The 19,868-nt window shown below is 35.3% G+C and overlaps 1 protein-coding gene and 1 pseudogene across 1 annotated transcript in view; one reads left to right on the top strand and one right to left on the bottom strand.

Moving 5' to 3' along the window:
* The window catches only part of HECW1 (HECT, C2 and WW domain containing E3 ubiquitin protein ligase 1), a 328,209-nt gene that overhangs the window by 300,808 nt on the left and 7,533 nt on the right, over positions 1-19,868 (top strand). Inside the window, exons 25-28 of the mRNA XM_049775686.1 lie at positions 5,092-5,221; positions 8,702-8,848; positions 9,573-9,687; positions 17,969-18,167. Of these exons, the coding sequence (XP_049631643.1) occupies positions 5,092-5,221; positions 8,702-8,848; positions 9,573-9,687; positions 17,969-18,167 (591 nt within the window). The remainder of the gene's footprint in view (positions 1-5,091; positions 5,222-8,701; positions 8,849-9,572; positions 9,688-17,968; positions 18,168-19,868) is intronic.
* LOC126011988 (14-3-3 protein epsilon-like) lies at positions 15,469-16,708 on the bottom strand (annotated as a pseudogene).

The raw sequence follows: 19,868 nt of genomic DNA on the forward strand, positions 1-19,868 counted from the left end.
GTAACAGTTATCTATAAAAAAAAAGTCTAGGGCCCGGAGAGATAGCACAGCGGTGTTTGCCTTGCAAGCAGCCGATCCAGGACCAAAGGTGGTTGGTTCGAATCCCGGTGTCCCATATGGTCCCCCGTGCCTGCCAGGAGCTATTTCTGAGCAGACAGCCAGGAGTAACCCCTGAGCACCGCCGGGTGTGGCCCAAAAACCAAAAAAAAAAAAAAAAAAAAAGTCTACAACTAACATTATTCTTTTTTTTTAATTTTTTATTTTTAAGTATGAATCTGCATATCCTACATTGCAGTTAGGATGGTGCAGAGTGTCCTCTCATTTCACCTCACAATTAAAGGGCAATGCAGAGAGCCCTGTCCTGTAAACAGGTCGTTGTTGTTGTCAAGTCTTCTGAGTGTTAAGGGAAGTCTCTTTTGAGCAGGTCTATGTCAGAGCAGCGGTAGGGTCTTCCCTGGTAGAGGATTGCTTCTAACATTATTCTTTTTTTTTGGTTTTTGGTCCTGGATTGGCTGCTTGCAAGGCAAACACACCGCTGGGCTATCTCTCCGGGCCCTCTAACATTATTCTTAATAGGAAAAAAAAAAAAAAACTGAAAGCATTTCCATTAAGGTCAGGCATAGGCAAGGATGTCCATTCTTATTCAACAATGTATTAGCAATAGTAATCAGACAATAGAAGGATATCAAAGAAATTTGAGTTGAAAAATAGGAAGTCAAATGATCTCTACTTGCAAATAACATGATGATAAATGTAGAAGATCCTAGCGTTCACAAAAAAATCCTCTTGGAAACAATACAGCAAAACAGTAAAGTAGCCAGCTACAAAGACAATACACAAAAGTGATATTTGCATTCCTTTATACAAATGACTTAGAGGAGAAAGAGATCAAAGAGTTTATCCCATTTAAAATAGTGTCTGAAACTATCAGTACCTAGGAATCTACCTAACAAGAGATGTGTGGACCTATACCATAAAAACTTCTAAACACTTCAAAAAGAAATTGAGAAGATCCAAAGAAATGGAAAAATATTTCCTGCTCATGGACTGGAAGAATCAGTATCATCAAAATGACCATATTACTTAAACTACTATATAGATTCAGTGCATTCCCTATTCAAATTCATAGAATATTCTTCAAGAACTTAGAACAATCAATTGCAAAGTTTGTGTGGAACCATAAAAGGCCTACTATAGCCAAATCCATTAAAAAAAGAAATTGAGAGGTATCTCATTGCCTGAATTGAAGCTCTACTACAAAGAAATAGTGATCAAAACAGCACAGTATTGGAACAAAAATAAATTTTCAGATTAATGAGTCAGAATAAAATATCCATTGACAACCCCCCAAGTATATAGGCAACTAATCATTGGCAAAGGAGTAAATAACTTAAAATGGAATAAAGACAATCTCTTTAACAAATGGTGTTAGAACAATTGTATAACCACATGTAAGAAACTAAAGATCAATTCATATCTCACACCTTACAAAAGTCAATTGAAGTGGATTAAAGATCTTGAGATTAGACCTGAATCCATAAAATTCTTTGAAGAAAACATAGGCAGAATACTCCAAGACTTAGACCTCAAGGAAATCTTCAAAGCTAGCATTTCAATGACAAGGGCTAAAGCAAAAAATCTAAATAAATGGGACTACATTAACTAAAAATTCCTGTACGGCAAAGAAATATGAGCTAAAACTATAAGACAACTAAATGAATGGCAGAAAACTTTGCATTCAACACATTAGATAAAGATTTGATAACTAGGATATAAAGTACTCACAAAGGTTAATTCTACAAAACCTAAAAACACCATCAAAAATGGGGAGAAGTGGGCTGGGCGGTGGCGCTAGAGGTAAGGTGCCTGCCTTGCCTGCGCTAGCCTTGGATGGACCGCGGTTCAATCCCCTGGCGTCCCATATGGTCCCCCAAGCCAGAAGCGACTTCTGAGTGCATAGCCAGGAGTAACCCCTGAGCGTCACCTGGTGTGGCCCAAAAACCAAAAAAAAAAAAAAAAAAAAAAATGGGGAGAAGAAATGAACAGACACTTCTCCGAGAAGACTAACAGATGACCAGCAAACACATGAAAAATGCTCATTATCATTTACCATTACGGAAATGTCACACCAGTGAAGATGGCACATATCAAAAATAATGAAAACAATCTCTATTGGCAGGGATGTGGTGAGAAAGAAACTCTCATCCACTGCTGGTGGGAATGTTCCCAGTCCAAACTCTGTGGAAAATAGTATGAAGGCTTATCAGTAAACTCAAAATTGAGCTGCCATATGACCCAGCAATCCTACTTTGGGGTATCTATCCCCAGGATAGAAAACATTTATCCAAAAGGATGTATGCACACCATTACTCATTGCAGCATTCAGTAAAATAGCTGATTTGGATGTCCAACAACAGGTAAGTTGAGATCATAAAGATGTGATACATTTATACAATGGAATTCTACATAGCTATAATGAGTGACAGTCATACAATTTTCAGCAACATGGATAGATGGAACTGGAAGATAATATGTTCAATGAAGTAAGCCAGAAAAAGAGGATAAATACAAGATGATATCACTTACATGTGATATTTAGAATAACTGCATGAAGAAATGCAGTTGTCTAAATGGGAGTTGTAGTGAACACCTTGGCCACTAGAAACTGAGTGGAAGAGGAGAAACACACACACACACACACACACACACACACACACACACACACACACACGATGGAAGTAAGGATCCAAATGGTTTCAGGTGTATTGGTAGTGTTTAAAAAGGACAGAACTAAATATTCAAGCCAAAGGCAACAACAATAGAATCAAGAGACCCAAATCTTAACAATCTAAGTTTAAAATAGGCCTATTATATTTGCAGACTGGGGGCAGGGGTATTGATATGGGATGCACTTGGGGATCATTTTTCGAGGGAGGTTAACAATGGTGATGGTATTGGCCCTGATTCATTGTATGTCTGAAACCCAACTATGAAGGATTTTGTAAATCACAATAGTTTCAATAAAATATTTTTTAAAAATCAATGAAAGCAAGCATTTTTACTTTAAAAATAATAAGATCAATAATCCTCTAGCAATACTCACAAAGGAAGAGAGAAACTTAATAAATTAAATCAGTATGAATGCCATAACAGATACAACAGAAATTCAAAGGGTAATCAGAGATTACTTTGAGAATCTTTTTGCCATAAAATGATAAGGCCTAGAAGACATGAACAAATTCTTGGACTCCTATAACCTCCAAAAGTTGAACCACATTATCTGAAATACTTGAATATACCTATCATTATTGAGGATGTTGAAATAGTAATTATGAGGCTTACCAAAAAAAAAAAAAAAAAAAAAAGCCCAGGCCCAGATGATTTTACTAGTGAAATTTTTCAAGCCTGTAAGGAGAACCTTCTACCAATAACTTTCAGGCTCTTCCAGGAAGAAACAGAGGCACTCCCAAAGAGACACTATCAAAAAGAGCATTAAAGGGCAATATCCTTGATGAACACAGATGTAAAGATCTTCATAAACTACTAACAAATAAAACCGATCAATTCATCAAGAAGTCATATGCCATGACAGTAGGATTTATTCCAAAGATGTAAGGATTGTTTACCATACACAAGCTATCAATATAATATACCATACAAATAAAAATAATATGATTAATCAATATATATAGAGAAAGCACTTGATAAGGTTCAGCCCCTTTTCATAATAAAAACTTTCAACAAGAATGAAATTGAAGATATGTTCCTCACTATAGTGAAAGCCATTTATCACAAGCCATGGCAAACATTAAACTCATTAGGGGGAAAGCTAAAAGACTTGCCTCTAAGATTTGGTAGAAAACAAGTGTGCCCCCTATTGCCACTTCTATTCAGTATAATACTGAAAGTACTTGCCATAGCAACTAGTCAACAGAAAGATATCAATTGTTGATGGAGATGAGGAAAGTGTCTCTCATTCACTGTTGGTCCCAATATCAATTAGTAGTCAGTCCTGCCTCTTTGGAAAAAACATGGATAGTCAAAAAAAAAAAATAGAAACTGAGTTTTTATTTGACCCAGCAATACTATATACTATATACTAGGTATATACCCTTGGAACCCAAAATCACATTGTAGAAAATTTCTCTGAATTTCTATGTTCCTCGCAGCACTATTCACAATATCTAGAATCTGGGAACAAGTCAAGTGCCCAAGAACAGATGTGTATAGAAACTGATACATCTACGCAATGGCATTACTACACAGCTGTAGGAAAAATGAAGTCATAAAATTTGCTTATAAATAAATGGATATAGAGACTATTATGCTGAGCGAAATGAGTCAGAGGGAGAGGGATAAACATAGAATAATCTAAGTCATCTCTGGAATATGAAAAATAGATAGTATTGTAATAGTATTTAAAGACAACAGATGATAGTCAGGAAGACCAGTCCATGGCAGGAAGCTTGCCATAAATATTAGGAAAGCAGGAAGGCAGATTAGGGACCACTATGACAATGATCATTGGAATTGATCACTCTGGACAAAAATTGTGTTCTGAAAGGAGATAAAGTAATACATATCATATTCCTCAGTAACAATATTGCAAACTACTACTACTGAAATTAAGAGAGAAAAGCAGCAAAAAGAGAAGTAAAATGTCTACCCCAGAGGCAGTCAGGGGGACTGTGGAAGGAAACTCGGGACATTAGTGGTGGGAGGTGTGCATTACTAAAGGGGTTACACATTTTATGTCTGAGACTTGATCATGAACAACTTTATCTGTGAAAAAAAATATAACTATTATCAATACATTATAACTATGGTGTTTAAATAAGCCAATTAATTTTAAAAAATACACTTCCTTGACTGTTGATGAAAATTCCTGAGTCAGTAATTATTTTATGTTTATTATTGGAAATATTTTGACCCTTAAAATTATTGGATGAACAAAATATGACTAATCGGTTAATTCAAAAATATAAAATTTTTATTTCAACTGGAAAAATGAAACTTTTCATAATATGGAATTATCTGAGCAGCCATTTGTTCAATAATTCTGATTATCTTTCTTTCTTTAAATGTATCCAGACCATGTGACTTGAGTGACTTGGAATATTTGGATGAAGAATTCCATCAGAGCTTGCAATGGATGAAGGACAACAACATCACAGATATCCTAGATCTCACTTTTACTGTTAATGAAGAAGTTTTTGGGCAGGTTTGTAAAATTTGGTACTTGTAAATGCAATCTTGCCTTTTACTCTTAAATTTATATAATACAAATTTTTCATTCTTTTTAGCATAATTATTGTTCACAACACATTTTTAGAACTTTTATCTTACAAATGGATGCTATACAACTCCTTATGTCTCATTCCTTGAACCCCTGACAACCACTGTGCTACTTTTTATTTCTGTAGATTGGCTATATAGACCCATAGCTATATTGAATTAGTTGTCTACATTGGCTACACATAAAAGTGGTATTATGTAGTTTTGTCCTTTTGTGTCTTGCTTATTTGACTGACTCAAGACACAGTAATATGATTATATTATTATATATCATATTAATAATATGATGCATGGAAGGTTTTCGTTTCATAGTTACATGTATTAAATGTATTGCTAATATACTGCTATGAACTAGTATATACCATATACTATTATTATATACCATTTATAATATATTATAGTATATGTTAAATGTAATACATAATAGTATATGCGATATACTATTGTTAATAATACTGCTATGAACTCATGTGTATGAATCTCGGATTTTAGCTCTTTGGGGTACCAATTGGAAAAGTTGGGTCATATGACAAAGGATTTTGTTTTTAGATTAGGAAACAAAGAATCTAATTCATTCAAAATACAGATCTTTTAGTCCTGCTTCCTTTAAATTGCTTACATTTTTTCCTTTTTCTTATTATAACATGAATCAACTTTTATAGTCTAAAAATTTAAATGTTATAATGTATGTATCAGAAAACATTTTCACCAGGGAAGCTATACATATGTAAGGTATATCTGTTATATGTGCAAGTATGAAAATAATTTTATCACGAGAAGTTAGATTTTTATTTTTGCAAAATTCATATACCTTAACTCTATTTAATAAATTAAAGCTTTTCATTTATCTTTTATTAGCATTTATAGACCACTAAACTTTTTGGTGAGAGTTTTTCAGTATATACTGTAGTCAGAACAGATTTACTAGTAAAAATTAAGGTTTTTAGCATATAACTTACTATAAGTGCCAAAAACACATAACATGTTGTAATTTATAATAAGGTTATAATAATAAAGCTGTGGAAACTCTGGATTGTAAGAAGCATCTGCCTTACAAACATGTGGTCAATAAGGCTTCAAGTTATAAGGCTTCAAGTTCAATTCCCCAGCTTCAAGGTGATCCCCACTGCCTCACATGCATAAATGCAATCCCAACAGCTACATCAAAGCACTATAACACAAAAAAGTGAATGTTACAGCAGCACAACTAGGTCTACAAGATATACCAACCAAGATAGTTTTTTTTTAAAATAAGTGAAGAAAATAATCAGGGAAGGAAGAAGGAAGGAAGGAAGAAGGAAGGAAGGAAGGAAGGAAGGAAGGAAGGAAGAAGGAAGGAAGGAAGGAAGGAAGGAAGGAAGGAAGGAAGGAAGGAAGGAAGGAAGGAAGAAAGGAAGGAAGGAAGGAGGAAGGAAGGAAGGAAGGAAGGAAGGAAGGAAGGAAGGAAGGAAGGAAGGAGGAAGGAAGGAAGGAAGGAAGAAGGAAGGAAGGAAGGGAGGGAGGGAGGGAGGGAGGGAGGGAGGAGGGAGGGAGGGAGGGAGGAAGGGTGGGAGGGAGGAAGGGAGGGAGAAAGAAAGAAAGAGAAAGAAAGAAGGAAGGAAGAGAGAAAGAAAGAAAGAAAGAAAAAGAAAGAAAGAAAGAAAATGAAAATAAGAATGAAGAAAGAAAAAAGAAGAAAGAAAGAAGAAAAAAGAAAGAAAGAAAGAAAGAGAAAAAGAAAGAAAGAAAGAAAAGAAAAAGAAAGAAAGAAAGAGAAAAAGAAAGAAGAAAGAAAAAAAGGAGGGAAGGAGGGAGGGAGGGAGGAAGAGGAAAGAAAGAAGAAAGAAAGAAGAAAGAAAGAAAGAAGAAAGAAAGAAAAGAAAGAAAGAAAGAAAGAAAGAAAGAAAGAAGAAAGAAAGAAAGAAAGAGAGAGAGAGAGAAAGAAAGAGAGAGAGAGAGAGAGAAGAAAGAAAGAAAGAAGAAAGAAAAAGAAAGAAAAAAGAAAGAAAGAAAGAAAGAAAGAAAGAAAGAAGAAAGAAAGAAAGAAAGAAAGAAGAAAGAAAGAAAGAAAAAAGAAAGAAAGAAAGAAAGGAGGGAGGGAGGGAGGGAGGGAGGGAGGGAGGGAGGGAGGGAGGGAGGGAGGGAGGGAGGAAGGAAGGAAGGAAGGAAGGAAGGAAGGAAGGAAGGAAGAGAAAAAGGAGAGAAAAGATATTGGAGAATTGAGAAAGAACCACACTTGCCAAAACCTATTCCTCATTAATTCAAAATTAATAGGGAAAGAATAAAAAATCTCTAGCCTATCTTTTAAAAATACTAATGCTGGGTGGCAGTGTGGCAAAAATACTAATGCTATAGTGAGATATATCATTCCTTATGAGTATCGTGATTTTAGTTGTATTCTATCATAGAGATGGTTATTGACAAGCAGTATAGAAGCCTCTTACTTCGGAGAGATAGCACAGTGGCATTTGCCTTGCAAGCAGCCGATCCAGGACCAAAGGTGGTTGGTTCGAATCCTGGTGTTCCATATGATCCCGCGTGCCTGCCAGGAGCTATTTCTGAGCAGACAGCCAGGAGTAACCCCTGAGCAATGCCGGGTGTGGCCCAAAAACCAAAAAAAAAAAAAAAAAAAAAAAAAAGAAGCCTCTTACTTGAACTTATGCTATTTAATAGATAAAATTTGATAGATTAGATACTCCTTGGTGATATGTTCATAATTTAATTGAAGTTGCCTTTAATTCAGCATCCACATTAAGTATTTTTCTACAAATATATTTGTATCAATTGAAATATGTAGTATGTTAATTAAGATTTTTGACAAGGTCTCTTGATAATATAAAAGTTCTGAAATAATCTAAAATAAATTATAATACATTTATACAGTAATATAGTTAATTGCTTGGATGTGTCACTATTAAAAATAAACTTTAATTTATAAATTAACTTATAAATCATAAACAGCAGCTTATATAACAATAAGAAAAGAAAAATCAGACTTGTTTTCTCTTAATATTAAAAAATGCAGTTCTTGTAAGGAGCTTATGTATCTACTTAGAGAAAACAAAACACTAATAATAATTTCTAGGAAAGACAAAAGATGGTTCTTTGTAGTAAATAATAATGCTGAATTCATGTAAAGAGGATACATTGAATGTATTTTGTCCTCTTAAAATCTGCATGTCTTGGGCCAGAGCCATAGCACAGCGGTAGGGTGTTTGCCTTGCACATTGCCAAGACGGACCTGGGTTCCATTCCCGGCGTCCCATATGGTCCCCAGAGTCAGGAGCGATTTCTGAATGCAGAGCCAGAAGTAACCCCTGAGCATCACCCAATGGGGCCCAAAAACAAACAAACAAAAAAATCTGTATGTCTCTCTAAGAGCTAAGCAAACTGCGAAACATCCCAATCTTTTCTGTTTTATGACAAGGTAACAGAAAGGGAGTTAAAATCTGGGGGAGCCAATACCCAGGTGACCGAAAAGAACAAGAAGGAATACATAGAGAGAATGGTGAAGTGGCGGGTAGAACGTGGTGTGGTGCAGCAGACAGAAGCCCTGGTACGAGGCTTCTATGAGGTGAGTCCCAGGCTTGGTTTTAGTAATAGACAGTCCATCCAAACACAGAGCTTCTCAAGCAGAAAATTCAACTCTATTCGCCCTGATATAATAAAACACTTCCTTTGGATGAGTATGGGTCAGAGTACTTTTGGAATTTCGGTGCTGTGATGAGTAAAACATGTTCTCATTAAATTGATATTGGGCTATCTATGGTGCACCATATGTGGAAACATCCAGCATAAGATACTTTCCTTTTATTCAATAAAACACAAGTAAATGATAGCACTGGGGGTGTGTTGTGATAGCTAATTGGCTTTGACAGAAGATTTATGAACTTTTGAACTAGGGTGACATTCTGTCTAGCAAGTAAGTAGAAAGTCAAACACTTGCACAAAATGGAGACCTTTTATAGTATGAGAGTAGGGCAAGTTTATTAACAAAAGAAACTTCCTGTATTGGAAGTCACAGAAGTGTGTATTGTGTTTTATCCAGAGCATTACTGCACTGGTAATCAGAAAATTGAAGATTAATTGCTTTATGATTAAACTTTTAGAACCAATTAAATCAGCAGTTAAGTTGGGTGTTAAGCCTGGGTGAAGACATGACACAAATGATTCCATTGTTTTACCTAATTACCATTTTAACATAAGTGATGGTCATTTCCCTAATATAAGTGACATAAATAAAATAAATACAACCTTTTGATGTAGTGAACCTTATTGAAGTCATATTGGTATTTCAGGTCGTAGATGCCAGACTTGTGTCTGTGTTCGATGCCAGGGAACTAGAGCTGGTTATAGCTGGCACAGCAGAAATCGACCTCAATGACTGGAGGAATAACACTGAGTACCGGGGAGGTAAGCTAGTAGGGCCTATAAATTATTTTTCTTGTTTCAAGCTATGTTTTGTTGATTGATTTACTATATTAAGTTTAGGTAGTTACAGTGCCATCAAAGTTTATTGTATATCAATACATAATGACTGTATCCCATCAATACCAAACTGCTTAAGACCCTAACAGCTATCCCCATACTATCTCAAGTCTTATCTTTTAAAAAATTCTTTCCTTTTTTATCTGCTTCTTAGTTGTATGATATATAGCTACAGATAAATTCTTTCCTTTTTTATCTGCTTCTTAGTTGTATGATATATAGCTACAGATAAATTCTTTCCTTTTTTATCTGCTTCTTAGTTGTATGATATATAGCTACAGATAAATTCTTTCCTTTTTTATCTGCTTCTTAGTTGTATGATATATAGCTACAGATAAATTCTTTCCTTTTTTATCTGCTTCTTAGTTGTATGATATATAGCTACAGATATAACTTCTGAAATTTTGGATGTTTAGATAATTATGGATAATTTAATGACTCATTATATATAAAAATATCTTATATGTGTGAACAGCGCTGGTAAAGTTTAGTGTGTTATATGCCAATATTGTCATCTCTCTTCTTCAATAAGTTATGAGAAACTTAGTCAGTAATATGCTCATATTACCCCATTACTAAAGGATAAATAAAAGACTTACTCAATATATATAAACTTACAGACAATTATTTTAACATATAGTTATATTATCTATGATTTTACAGACAATTCAGATGAAAAGTTGAAGCCTAGTGATACTAAAATAGCTAATGTTAAATTGATATGAGTTAAGGCAAAAATCTAGGTGCATAATTGTCTTCCCCTAACTGTTAAAAGTAAAAGACAATAAGAGGAGTCATGTAGACCCAAGGAAATTTTACTTATAATGTAAAGCTAACATATAGACCATAAAATAAATTAACAATAAGCAATTATTCAAAATATATAAATAAAATCACAAATAAGCAAGAATGTTCTCTCTCACCATACTGCCCAGGCAGTCCAGGTAAATTGCTTTCACTTGGAAAAGTTGTCAGAGGAGATGCTTTTAGGTAATACAAGGTCTATATTACTTAATTTTCTAAGATCTAATATCTTATGATGGCTACTTTCCCGAATTTTTAGTGAAAGGTATTTTTGGAATGAAAAATTATTGCTTCATTTTATATCCTCTTTCATTTGATTTGATATCAATTCATCATAGTGGTACATAAAACAACAAAGAAGATTCAGCAGTGGTTCAAGAATGAATGATTCATGAGAAATTCTTTGATACAATGCATTGATTTAAAATAATTAGTATAAATCATAGAAAACTATAAAGAAAGTTGATTTCTTCTCTAGAAAACAATTTGACAAAAGACCATTATCAAAAAAATTAATAATCTAGAACTAAATTACTGACAAGTGTTGCTATTTTTTTTTTGTTGTTGTTGTTGTTGGTTTTTTGTTTTTTGTTTTTGGGCCGCACCTGGGGGCACTCAGGGGTAACTCCTGGCTCTGCTCAGAAATCACTCCTGGCAGGCTCAGAGGACCATATGGGATACCGGGGATCAAATCCCAGCCCATCCCGGGTCAGCCGGTGCAAGGCAAATGCCCTACCACTCTGTCCCCAAGTGTGAGGATTTATTGTTGAATATTCTGTTCCAACCTATTGAGTCAGAGTCTCTCTATTCCAGTACTGCACAGTTTAGATTACCATAGCTTTGTAGTACCATTTCAAGTCAGGTAATGAAATGCCTTTCAATTATTATTTATTGATTTATTCAGATGGTTTTGGTTATTTTGGATCTTTTATGATTCCACACAAACTTCATAAATGACTGTTGATGAAGAATGTTGTCTGAATTTTAATTGCATTGAATCTATATATTAGTTTAAGTAAGACAGTCATTTTGACAATATTGAATTTTGCATTCCATGCACATGGAATGTTTTTTACATTTCCTAAGGTCTTCTTAAATTTATTTTTTATGGCATAGGACTCTCATCTCTTTTGTTAAGTTTATTCCTAGTTATTTGATGTTAGGACACTATATTAAATGGAATAGACCCCTTAATTTCTCCTCTGACTATTTGTATAAAGGAATGCAACTGATTGTTGTGTATTGGCTTGAAGCTGGCCCTTTGCTAGATTGGTTTATTTTTCTGGAGCTTCTTTGTGCACTCGGGGTCTTCAGTGACTTCCTCTTTTCCAATTTAGATTTCTTTGATTTTCTTCTCCTGACTGATTGCTATCTCTAAAACTTCTGGAACAGTCTTGTATAAGAGTGGAGGCAATGGACATCATTGCCTTTTACCTAGCCTTAGTGGGAATGCTTTTACTTTTTCACCATTAAGAATAATATTGGGGCCGGGTGGTGGCACTAAAGGTAAGGTGCCTGCCTTGCCTGCTCTAGCCTTGGACGGACCGCAGTTTGATCCCCCGGTGTCCCATATGGTCCCTCAAGCCAGGAGCAACTTCTGAGCACATAGCCAGGAGTAACCCCTGAGCATTACCGGGTGTGGCCCAAAAACCAAAAAAAAAAAAAAAAAAAAGAATAATATTGGGGGGCCAGCGTGGTGGCACTAGAGGTAAGGTGTCTGCCTTGCCAGCGCTAACCTAGACGGACCGCGGTTCGATCCCCCGGTGTCCCATATGGTCCCTCAAGCCAGGAGCAACTTCTGAGCGCATAGCCAGGAATAACCCCTGAGCGTCACCGGATGTGGCCCAAAAACAACAAAACAACAACAACAATAATAATAATATTGACTATGAGCTTTTTAAAGAATGCTGTTATTATCTTAAGGAAGGTTCTTTTTACTCTTATTTTACTGAAAGTTTTAATCATATGGGTATTGGATATTGTCAAAAGCTTTCTCTACAACAATATGATCATCTTATTTTTAACTTTCATTTTACTGATCTGGTGTATAATGTTGCATTGATTTGCATATATTGAACCATCCTTTCATTCCTGGGATTAATCTTACTTGATCATGGTGTATAATTTTTGATGGTTGTTGGATTAATTGGTTTGTTAAAATTTTTTGTTGAGGATATTTGCATCAATGCTCATCAAGAATATTGGTCTGAGATTTTTCTCTTGTACAAACTCTGTCAGCTTTAGGCATCAATGAAACGTTAACATCATAGATGTGTTAGGAAGCATTTCTGTTTCTTTGATATTTTCAAAGAGAAGAGTTTAAGAACCAATGACAGTCTAGATTTTCTCTAAATGGATAAACTCATCCATAACCCCACCTACACTAGGACTTTTCTTTTTTGGGAGATTTCTAAATACTTTTTAATTTTCTTCTTTGTAATTTCCCTATAAAGACATTCTACTTCCTCCTTATTCAGTTGTGAGAGGTTACTAAAACTCTGTCCATCACTTCTAGTCCATCTCCTGTAGCTTAACAGACTAAAGTTGTTCATAGTAAGCTTTCATGATGTCTTGGATTGCTCAAGATTCTATTATAATTTCTTCCCTTTTGTTTTGGATCTGATTTATTTGAACACTTCTCTTTGTTTCCTTTATAAGTCTTGTTAATAGTTTGTCTTTCTTGTTTATTATTTTAAAGAGTCTTGTCTTATTTATTTTTTGTGTTCTTGTTTTCATTATCTATGTGGAATTTATCACTCACTTATGCCATTTGATCTTTGGCTTTTATATAAAACCGTTCTTCACTGCCAGAGCTGGTTTAGATTTTAAAAATGTTTCAAGCTCCTGTTTGAGAAAATTTTTATTCTGCTTTCAGTGATAAGTGCTACTTTTCTGGGTAGAGGATTCTCAGTTGGCATTTTAATTCAAGAATTTGTATCTATCATTCCATTCTCTTCTAGCCTGTAGAGTTTCATATAAGAATCTACTGTTGATTTTATATTTTCTCATTATATGGAAGGTTTTGCTTCTCCCTTACTTTAAAGAGACTATCTTTGGGTCTTACCTTTTTTAAAAAAAAAAAATACTGGTTTACAGAGTAGTTCATAATACAGCTTTTTTTCTGGCATTCAGTGTTCCAACACCAATCCCACCACTAGTATAGCACTAGTATAGCATTCCCTCCAACCTTATCATCAGTTTACCAACGTCCCCAAGGCCTGCCCCTTGACAAGTATGAATAACTAACTTAATAACTAAATGATAATGAAATTATCAACAAAAACTTCATTAAAAGAAACATTGTGAAAATGATCCTATCTAGCAATAGGATCATTTTGTCATAGTCTGAAAGTTTACTAAGCTGTTTATTACTAGTTGATCATTCTGTTTTTGGTTTTGTTTTTGAGCTTATGTGGCTTCTATAATAATTTCATAACTAATGTAGTGTATTCCAACTATGGAAAGTCGGTATTAAAATTATGAGGGTTTTGTTTGCGTTTACTTTGATTAGCAATCTTTTTAACCATTTTAAAGTCAATTATACTGTAGCATTTAGTACATTCACAAAGTTGTAGAACTACTCCTTTAATTCCAAAGCATTCCCTAACCCTAACCCTAACCCTAACCCTACTCTTCTCTCTCCCAGACCAAATGATTATCAATATGCATACTGTTTCTATAGATTTGCTTATTCTGGATAATTCATATATCTGGTCTTTTTTCTACTTGACTGAATATTTTAAAGATTGTGGAAGTGGATGTGTGAGGTTTGGACCATACTTAGTGGTGTTCAAGGACTACTACTAATTGTCCTAATACTCAGGAGTCACTACTAACTATATTGAAAACCAAACAAGGGTCAGTCACAGGCAAAACAAATGGCTTGACTCCTATACTGTCTCTCAGTCCCTATTTCAAAGTTTATTCATATTGAAGTGTCTCTTTATGTGTTAAATAATATTCACATAGTGATATTATAGCTATACATTATGTAAAATAGTGTATTATATGCCTATACCATTGTTCTACATATGCAAAGTAAGTTCTTATATCTGCTTTTTTTTGGGTTTCCAATCTGAACCTTCCTTCAGGTGGCTAATATCTGGCTTATTGGATGTCATGCACAAGGGACTACCATCATTTATGGGCCAGTTTTTTTGATGAATCAAATGCTGACACGCAATTATGTCCCACTTCCTAGGAAACTGAACCCCTCTTCACCAATCCTGATTTACCACCTGCCAACTACTCTTTATGAAATCTTTTTCTCTCTCTTTTCTTTCTTCTTTCTTTATGAAATCTTATGATCACAAGGCCACTTTTCTGTCCAGCAAACAAGATCCTTATTAAAGAACAGTTTTGAAAGGTTGTGGGGTTTTTTTTTTTTGGCATTTTTAATTTAGGTTTAAGTTTAATGTTAATCCCATGCTGTGTTCCAGTAAGAACAATACAGATTCTGTATCTGTGGCTACAGTCAATATCCAGTAGTACAAATTAGCTTCAAGTTACTCATACTGGGGCTGGAGAGATAGCGTGGAGATACGGCATTTGCCTTGCATTCAGAAGGATGGTGGTTCGAATCCCATCATTCCATATGGTCCCCCGAGCCTGCCAGGAGCGATTTCTGAGCATAGAGCCAGGAGTAACCCCTGAGCGCTGCCGGGTGTGATCCAAAAACCAAAAAGAAAAAAAAAAGTTACACATACTGAACAAAAGAGTTTGAGTGAGGGAAGAAGGATCAGGAGAGGGAGGCCTCGGGGAGGGAAGGAGAAGAAACACACGCATGCAGGCTTTTCCATACCACCTTCAATGCTAACCTGCTTCAGAGGGAGAGTAAAGGTAGGCAAGAATGAGCAGCCATGGATTGTTGAACTGTTACCAGCACCATGCTTTTCAGCAACATTTCAGCAGAGTTTGAAACACTTTTACAGGAAAACCATCACAACAAACTCCCAACCTTTAACCACTTCAAGCTAACACCCACTTAATTTTAACATTGGTATTAAACTCGATTTAAACTATTAGAAAAAGAAAAACGACATACCACATATGCCTCTATAGTGTGATTAACCTCGCTTAGATGTTTGTATCACTAGACATCTAATGGCTTCCAAATGCAATTTCCATCTAATGGTGATCTTGCCACATCTGGCAGGAGACAATACAGTAATGCTGAAAAAGCCTCTATGCAATCCTGTTAGTGTCTTAAAGAACCTAAAAGCTGGGACCAGTAAAATCCACAGAAATTCATTCTTGCCTTTAAGAACTTTTGAAAACTATTTTTAAGAAAAAACCAACAGGGCAGGAACCTAAATTCTAAGACCCGATGTAAAAGTCAGATTTGGTGGTTCTCAGTGACAATGGGGGACTTTCCAAAGGGGATCGGATGGGAAGGAGTGGGGTGGTCAGAGATGATTTTTCTTGTTGGTTTTTTTAGGTCTCACTGATTTTTATCTTCCACATCCTGCAGCGCTTCTTTAATCTGCTTTTCACCATCACCCTGCATGTCTGAAGTCCATAGTTCAGATTATCACGTAACAACTGCATGATAAGTAGAGTCCTTATAGCTTTCTTCACTCATTGTATCCAGTTCTGCAATTGCATCATCAAAAGCTGCTTTTGCCAACCTGCAGGCATGGTCAGGGGAATTAAGAATTTCATAGTAGAATACAGAAAAATTGAGAGCAATACCCAAGCAAATGGGATGCATTGGTGGAAGTTCTGTCATTGCAATATCACTAGTAGCTCTATAAGCCACTAAGCTATTCTCTGCAGCTTCCTTCCTGTCATTTCCTGTGGCAAATTCAGCCAGATACTTGTGGTAGTCCCCTTTCATTTTATAATAGAAAATCTTGGACTCACCAGTGTTAGCTGCTAGAATGAGGTGTTTGTCCAGTACATCCAGAATGTCACAACAGATTAACTTTATTTAGTTCAGTCTCAACCATTTGTTGGTATTCTCAGATCATTTTTAGTTTGTCTTCTCCTCCCTTATTTTCTTCTTTCTGTTCAATGCTGCTGATTATTCTCCAGAAAGTTCTTCTAGCTCCAATCACATTTTTTATGCAACGGATAAGAGGTTTCTTTTTTCAACTGTCAACTCTACATCTATTCCTGCTACTTTCTTCATTGATTCCACCATTTCTGGCTGCTGTCTCCTCAGCCCAGCCCACCCCAGGTCTTACACCATTTTGCAAGATCCTTTGCAGTCTTGAAAGTTTTTTATAAACCTAAAAACTGGTTTTATATGTAAACCATTACAGATAAATCCAAATGAATGCAATAAAGCAAGGGGTTTAGATGTGATACATTGTACAAAAGCCACTGATCTAATGTCCTTTCAAATGGTGTCAAGTAGAGAGGTTTTAAAGGTTTTCAAAAGCCCCTACCAAATTTCCTTTCAGTCTTCATGGAAATCCCAGATACCTGAATAGATCTTTTTCATTCTCCTTATTTATCCTTCCAGAAATGTTTTCCCTCTCTTTCATTCATACAAACTACACATCTTTCAAACCTTGCCTCCCTTGTAACATGTGTCTACTACCCTAGCCCAAATAGATTTTCTTTTCCTTTGAATGTATCTTGCATCTGCAGTCAGTACTGAATTATTTACTTCAATTTATGCTTAGTATCTCAACTGCACTATGAGCGGACCCAATATTTTCTCTGTAGACCCACTTCTCTCTATCAAAAACTTCTTAAGCAGCTGCTTTAGAATTACAAATTGCAAGAAGCCAGCATCTCCCATTCACCAAACTTGCCCATTACCTTCAGCCTTTTTTTTTAACCTTTTTAAAGTGATAGACAATGCATGTGGTTACCAAGAGCTAAAGCACCAGAACAAATAAACAGAATTGTTTCATAGGAGGTATTGTGTCTTAAGAATCCTAAACATGGGGCCGACGAGGTGGCGCTAGAGGTAAGGTGTCTGCCTTGCAAGCACTAGCCAAGGAAGGACCGCGGTTTGATCCCCCGGCGTCCCATATGGTCCCCCCAAGCCAGGAGCAATTTCTGACCGCTTAGCCAGGAGTAACCCCTGAGCATCAAATGGGTGTGGCCCGAAAAACCAAAAAAAAAAAAAAAAGAATCCTAAACATCTCAATCTAGACTTCATACAATTATATGAAGCAGGAAGTGGTGTCCCAATTATCTTCATAACTATGGAGTTCCAGTTTTTCATATAAAGCAAAACATCTCTGATCACACACTAAAATATTTTAATATAAAATGGTTACTTTATAGATCAAATTATCATAGAATTGGAACTATTTACACAAATTTAAACCTAAATGCAGTTAGATAAGTCGACAGATCAAAAGTTACTATTTAGTTCTAATGTTTATATTTTCTCTCTTCCTTTCCCCATCCAATCCTCTTTCTCCTTCCCTTTTCTCCATGTCAGGTTATCATGATGGTCATCTTGTGATCCGCTGGTTCTGGGCCGCAGTGGAGCGCTTCAACAATGAGCAGAGATTGAGATTACTTCAGTTCGTCACAGGAACATCCAGTGTGCCCTATGAAGGCTTTGCAGCTCTTCGAGGAAGCAATGGGCTTAGGCGTTTCTGCATAGAGAAATGGGGGAAAATTACATCTCTCCCCAGGTACATACGAAACTACTGTCAACATTCAAGAGACTCACTGAAGAGGGCCAAGTATACGTTGCTATTTGACCTTGAATAATTATCCTTTAGGATAAAATTCTTTTCTACCATCAAAATATTATTATATGAGTTATTATTATAAGCTATAAGTGATAAATTCTGAGATACTATTTTAGGACACATTAGTGACTTTTAAAATGATTAACAGTGTTATGGCTCTGAAATCATGGTTTGGATCATAGTAGGAAATTTTCCAATCCGTACAAAGCCCAACTTAAGTTAAAGAGGAATGTCTACCAAGAAGAAAAAGGCAGAGACATCATTGCCAAGAAGCTGGAAACCCAAAGTAACTTTCCCAGCATTGCATCTGTACTTTAACAATATCATTTGATACTCCATAAGTTAGTTATTAATGCACATACTTCATTTCTTCCATTATGTTTTAAAGTATGTGAAGAAGAGACCTCCATGGGGGTCTCTAAAATAGTGTCTCTATGATGAACTAGAAAATTATTGAAAGATAATAAGCACTAGGAATTCAAGCTGTTTAACAATCTGAATTCCTTATGCTATAAATTTTAATCCCAATAATTCCTGAGTTTTTTAAATGAACCTTTAGGTACCATAGTTCAAATATTTTAAGTAGAAGCACTAAAGAACTATTTCTGTATAAAGAAATGAAAATACTGTAAAAAAACAAACAAACAAAAGAAAGCACTGAACCATATGACTTCTTAGTTATTATATTTTCTAACTATAAATATAATCTATATTTATAATTCAAATTCATCTCTGATTTTTTCACTAAATCTCTTCTCTGGAATTATTTAGTGAAGTATAATTTTCATCTAGCTTGCCTAAATTTTCATTGTACTAAAACAATTCACCTGATTTCGGTGAGAATTAGAATGCCCAAGACAATGTAATGTCAGGTGGCTAATGACATTTTAAAGCTTTACTGTACTTTTCAGCTCTGGCTTCGCCTTTTTTAGTTTAGCAGAACTTCATTCTGTATTTGCATGGTTTTACTAATGTTTAACTTTAGTGAATTAAATATGACAAGAAAATAAGTCAAAAAAGAACAATTCTAGAGAGATAAGGCAAACAATGTGCTTAACTTGGATGTGTTCAATCTGGGTTTAATTCCTAGAACACCCCATATTGTCCCCCCAAGTCCTGCCAGTAGTAATTCCTAGGCACAGCCAGAAATAAATCCTCGAAACTGCTGGATGTGGCCCCTAAGTAACAAAAAAACTTTAAAAGGTCAATTACTAATTGTCTGTTTGGAGAATAAGAAGAATGAGATCAGATAGAAACATTCTGTACTTATTTTAGATAAATATATTTAATGATAACTTACTCCTCTAACATGCACCTTGAAAAGTGACTAGAACACAACTGTGTACTTTGCAGAGGTGCTTAGAGTGTAGGATATAACACAACCTGATAGACATTATTTACTATACAATATAATTAATAGAAAACAAAATATGAGAAAATAGTAATTTGAGAACTATTCTGATCAAGTAAAGAAGAGAAGCTATTACAAAGGATCTGGTTATGAGAAATAAGGAATGGTAGAGGGAAATTCTAGGTAGCAGCAGAATGAGCTAGGTCTGGGAAAGGGAATGGCCAGTATATGTTTAAGAAGTGTCAAGCCAATCTTAAGCAACACTTGGGGAGGTGATAGAGAAAGATCTT

Source organism: Suncus etruscus, chromosome 6 (genome assembly GCF_024139225.1).
Source record: "Suncus etruscus isolate mSunEtr1 chromosome 6, mSunEtr1.pri.cur, whole genome shotgun sequence".
NCBI lineage: Eukaryota > Metazoa > Chordata > Mammalia > Eulipotyphla > Soricidae > Suncus > Suncus etruscus.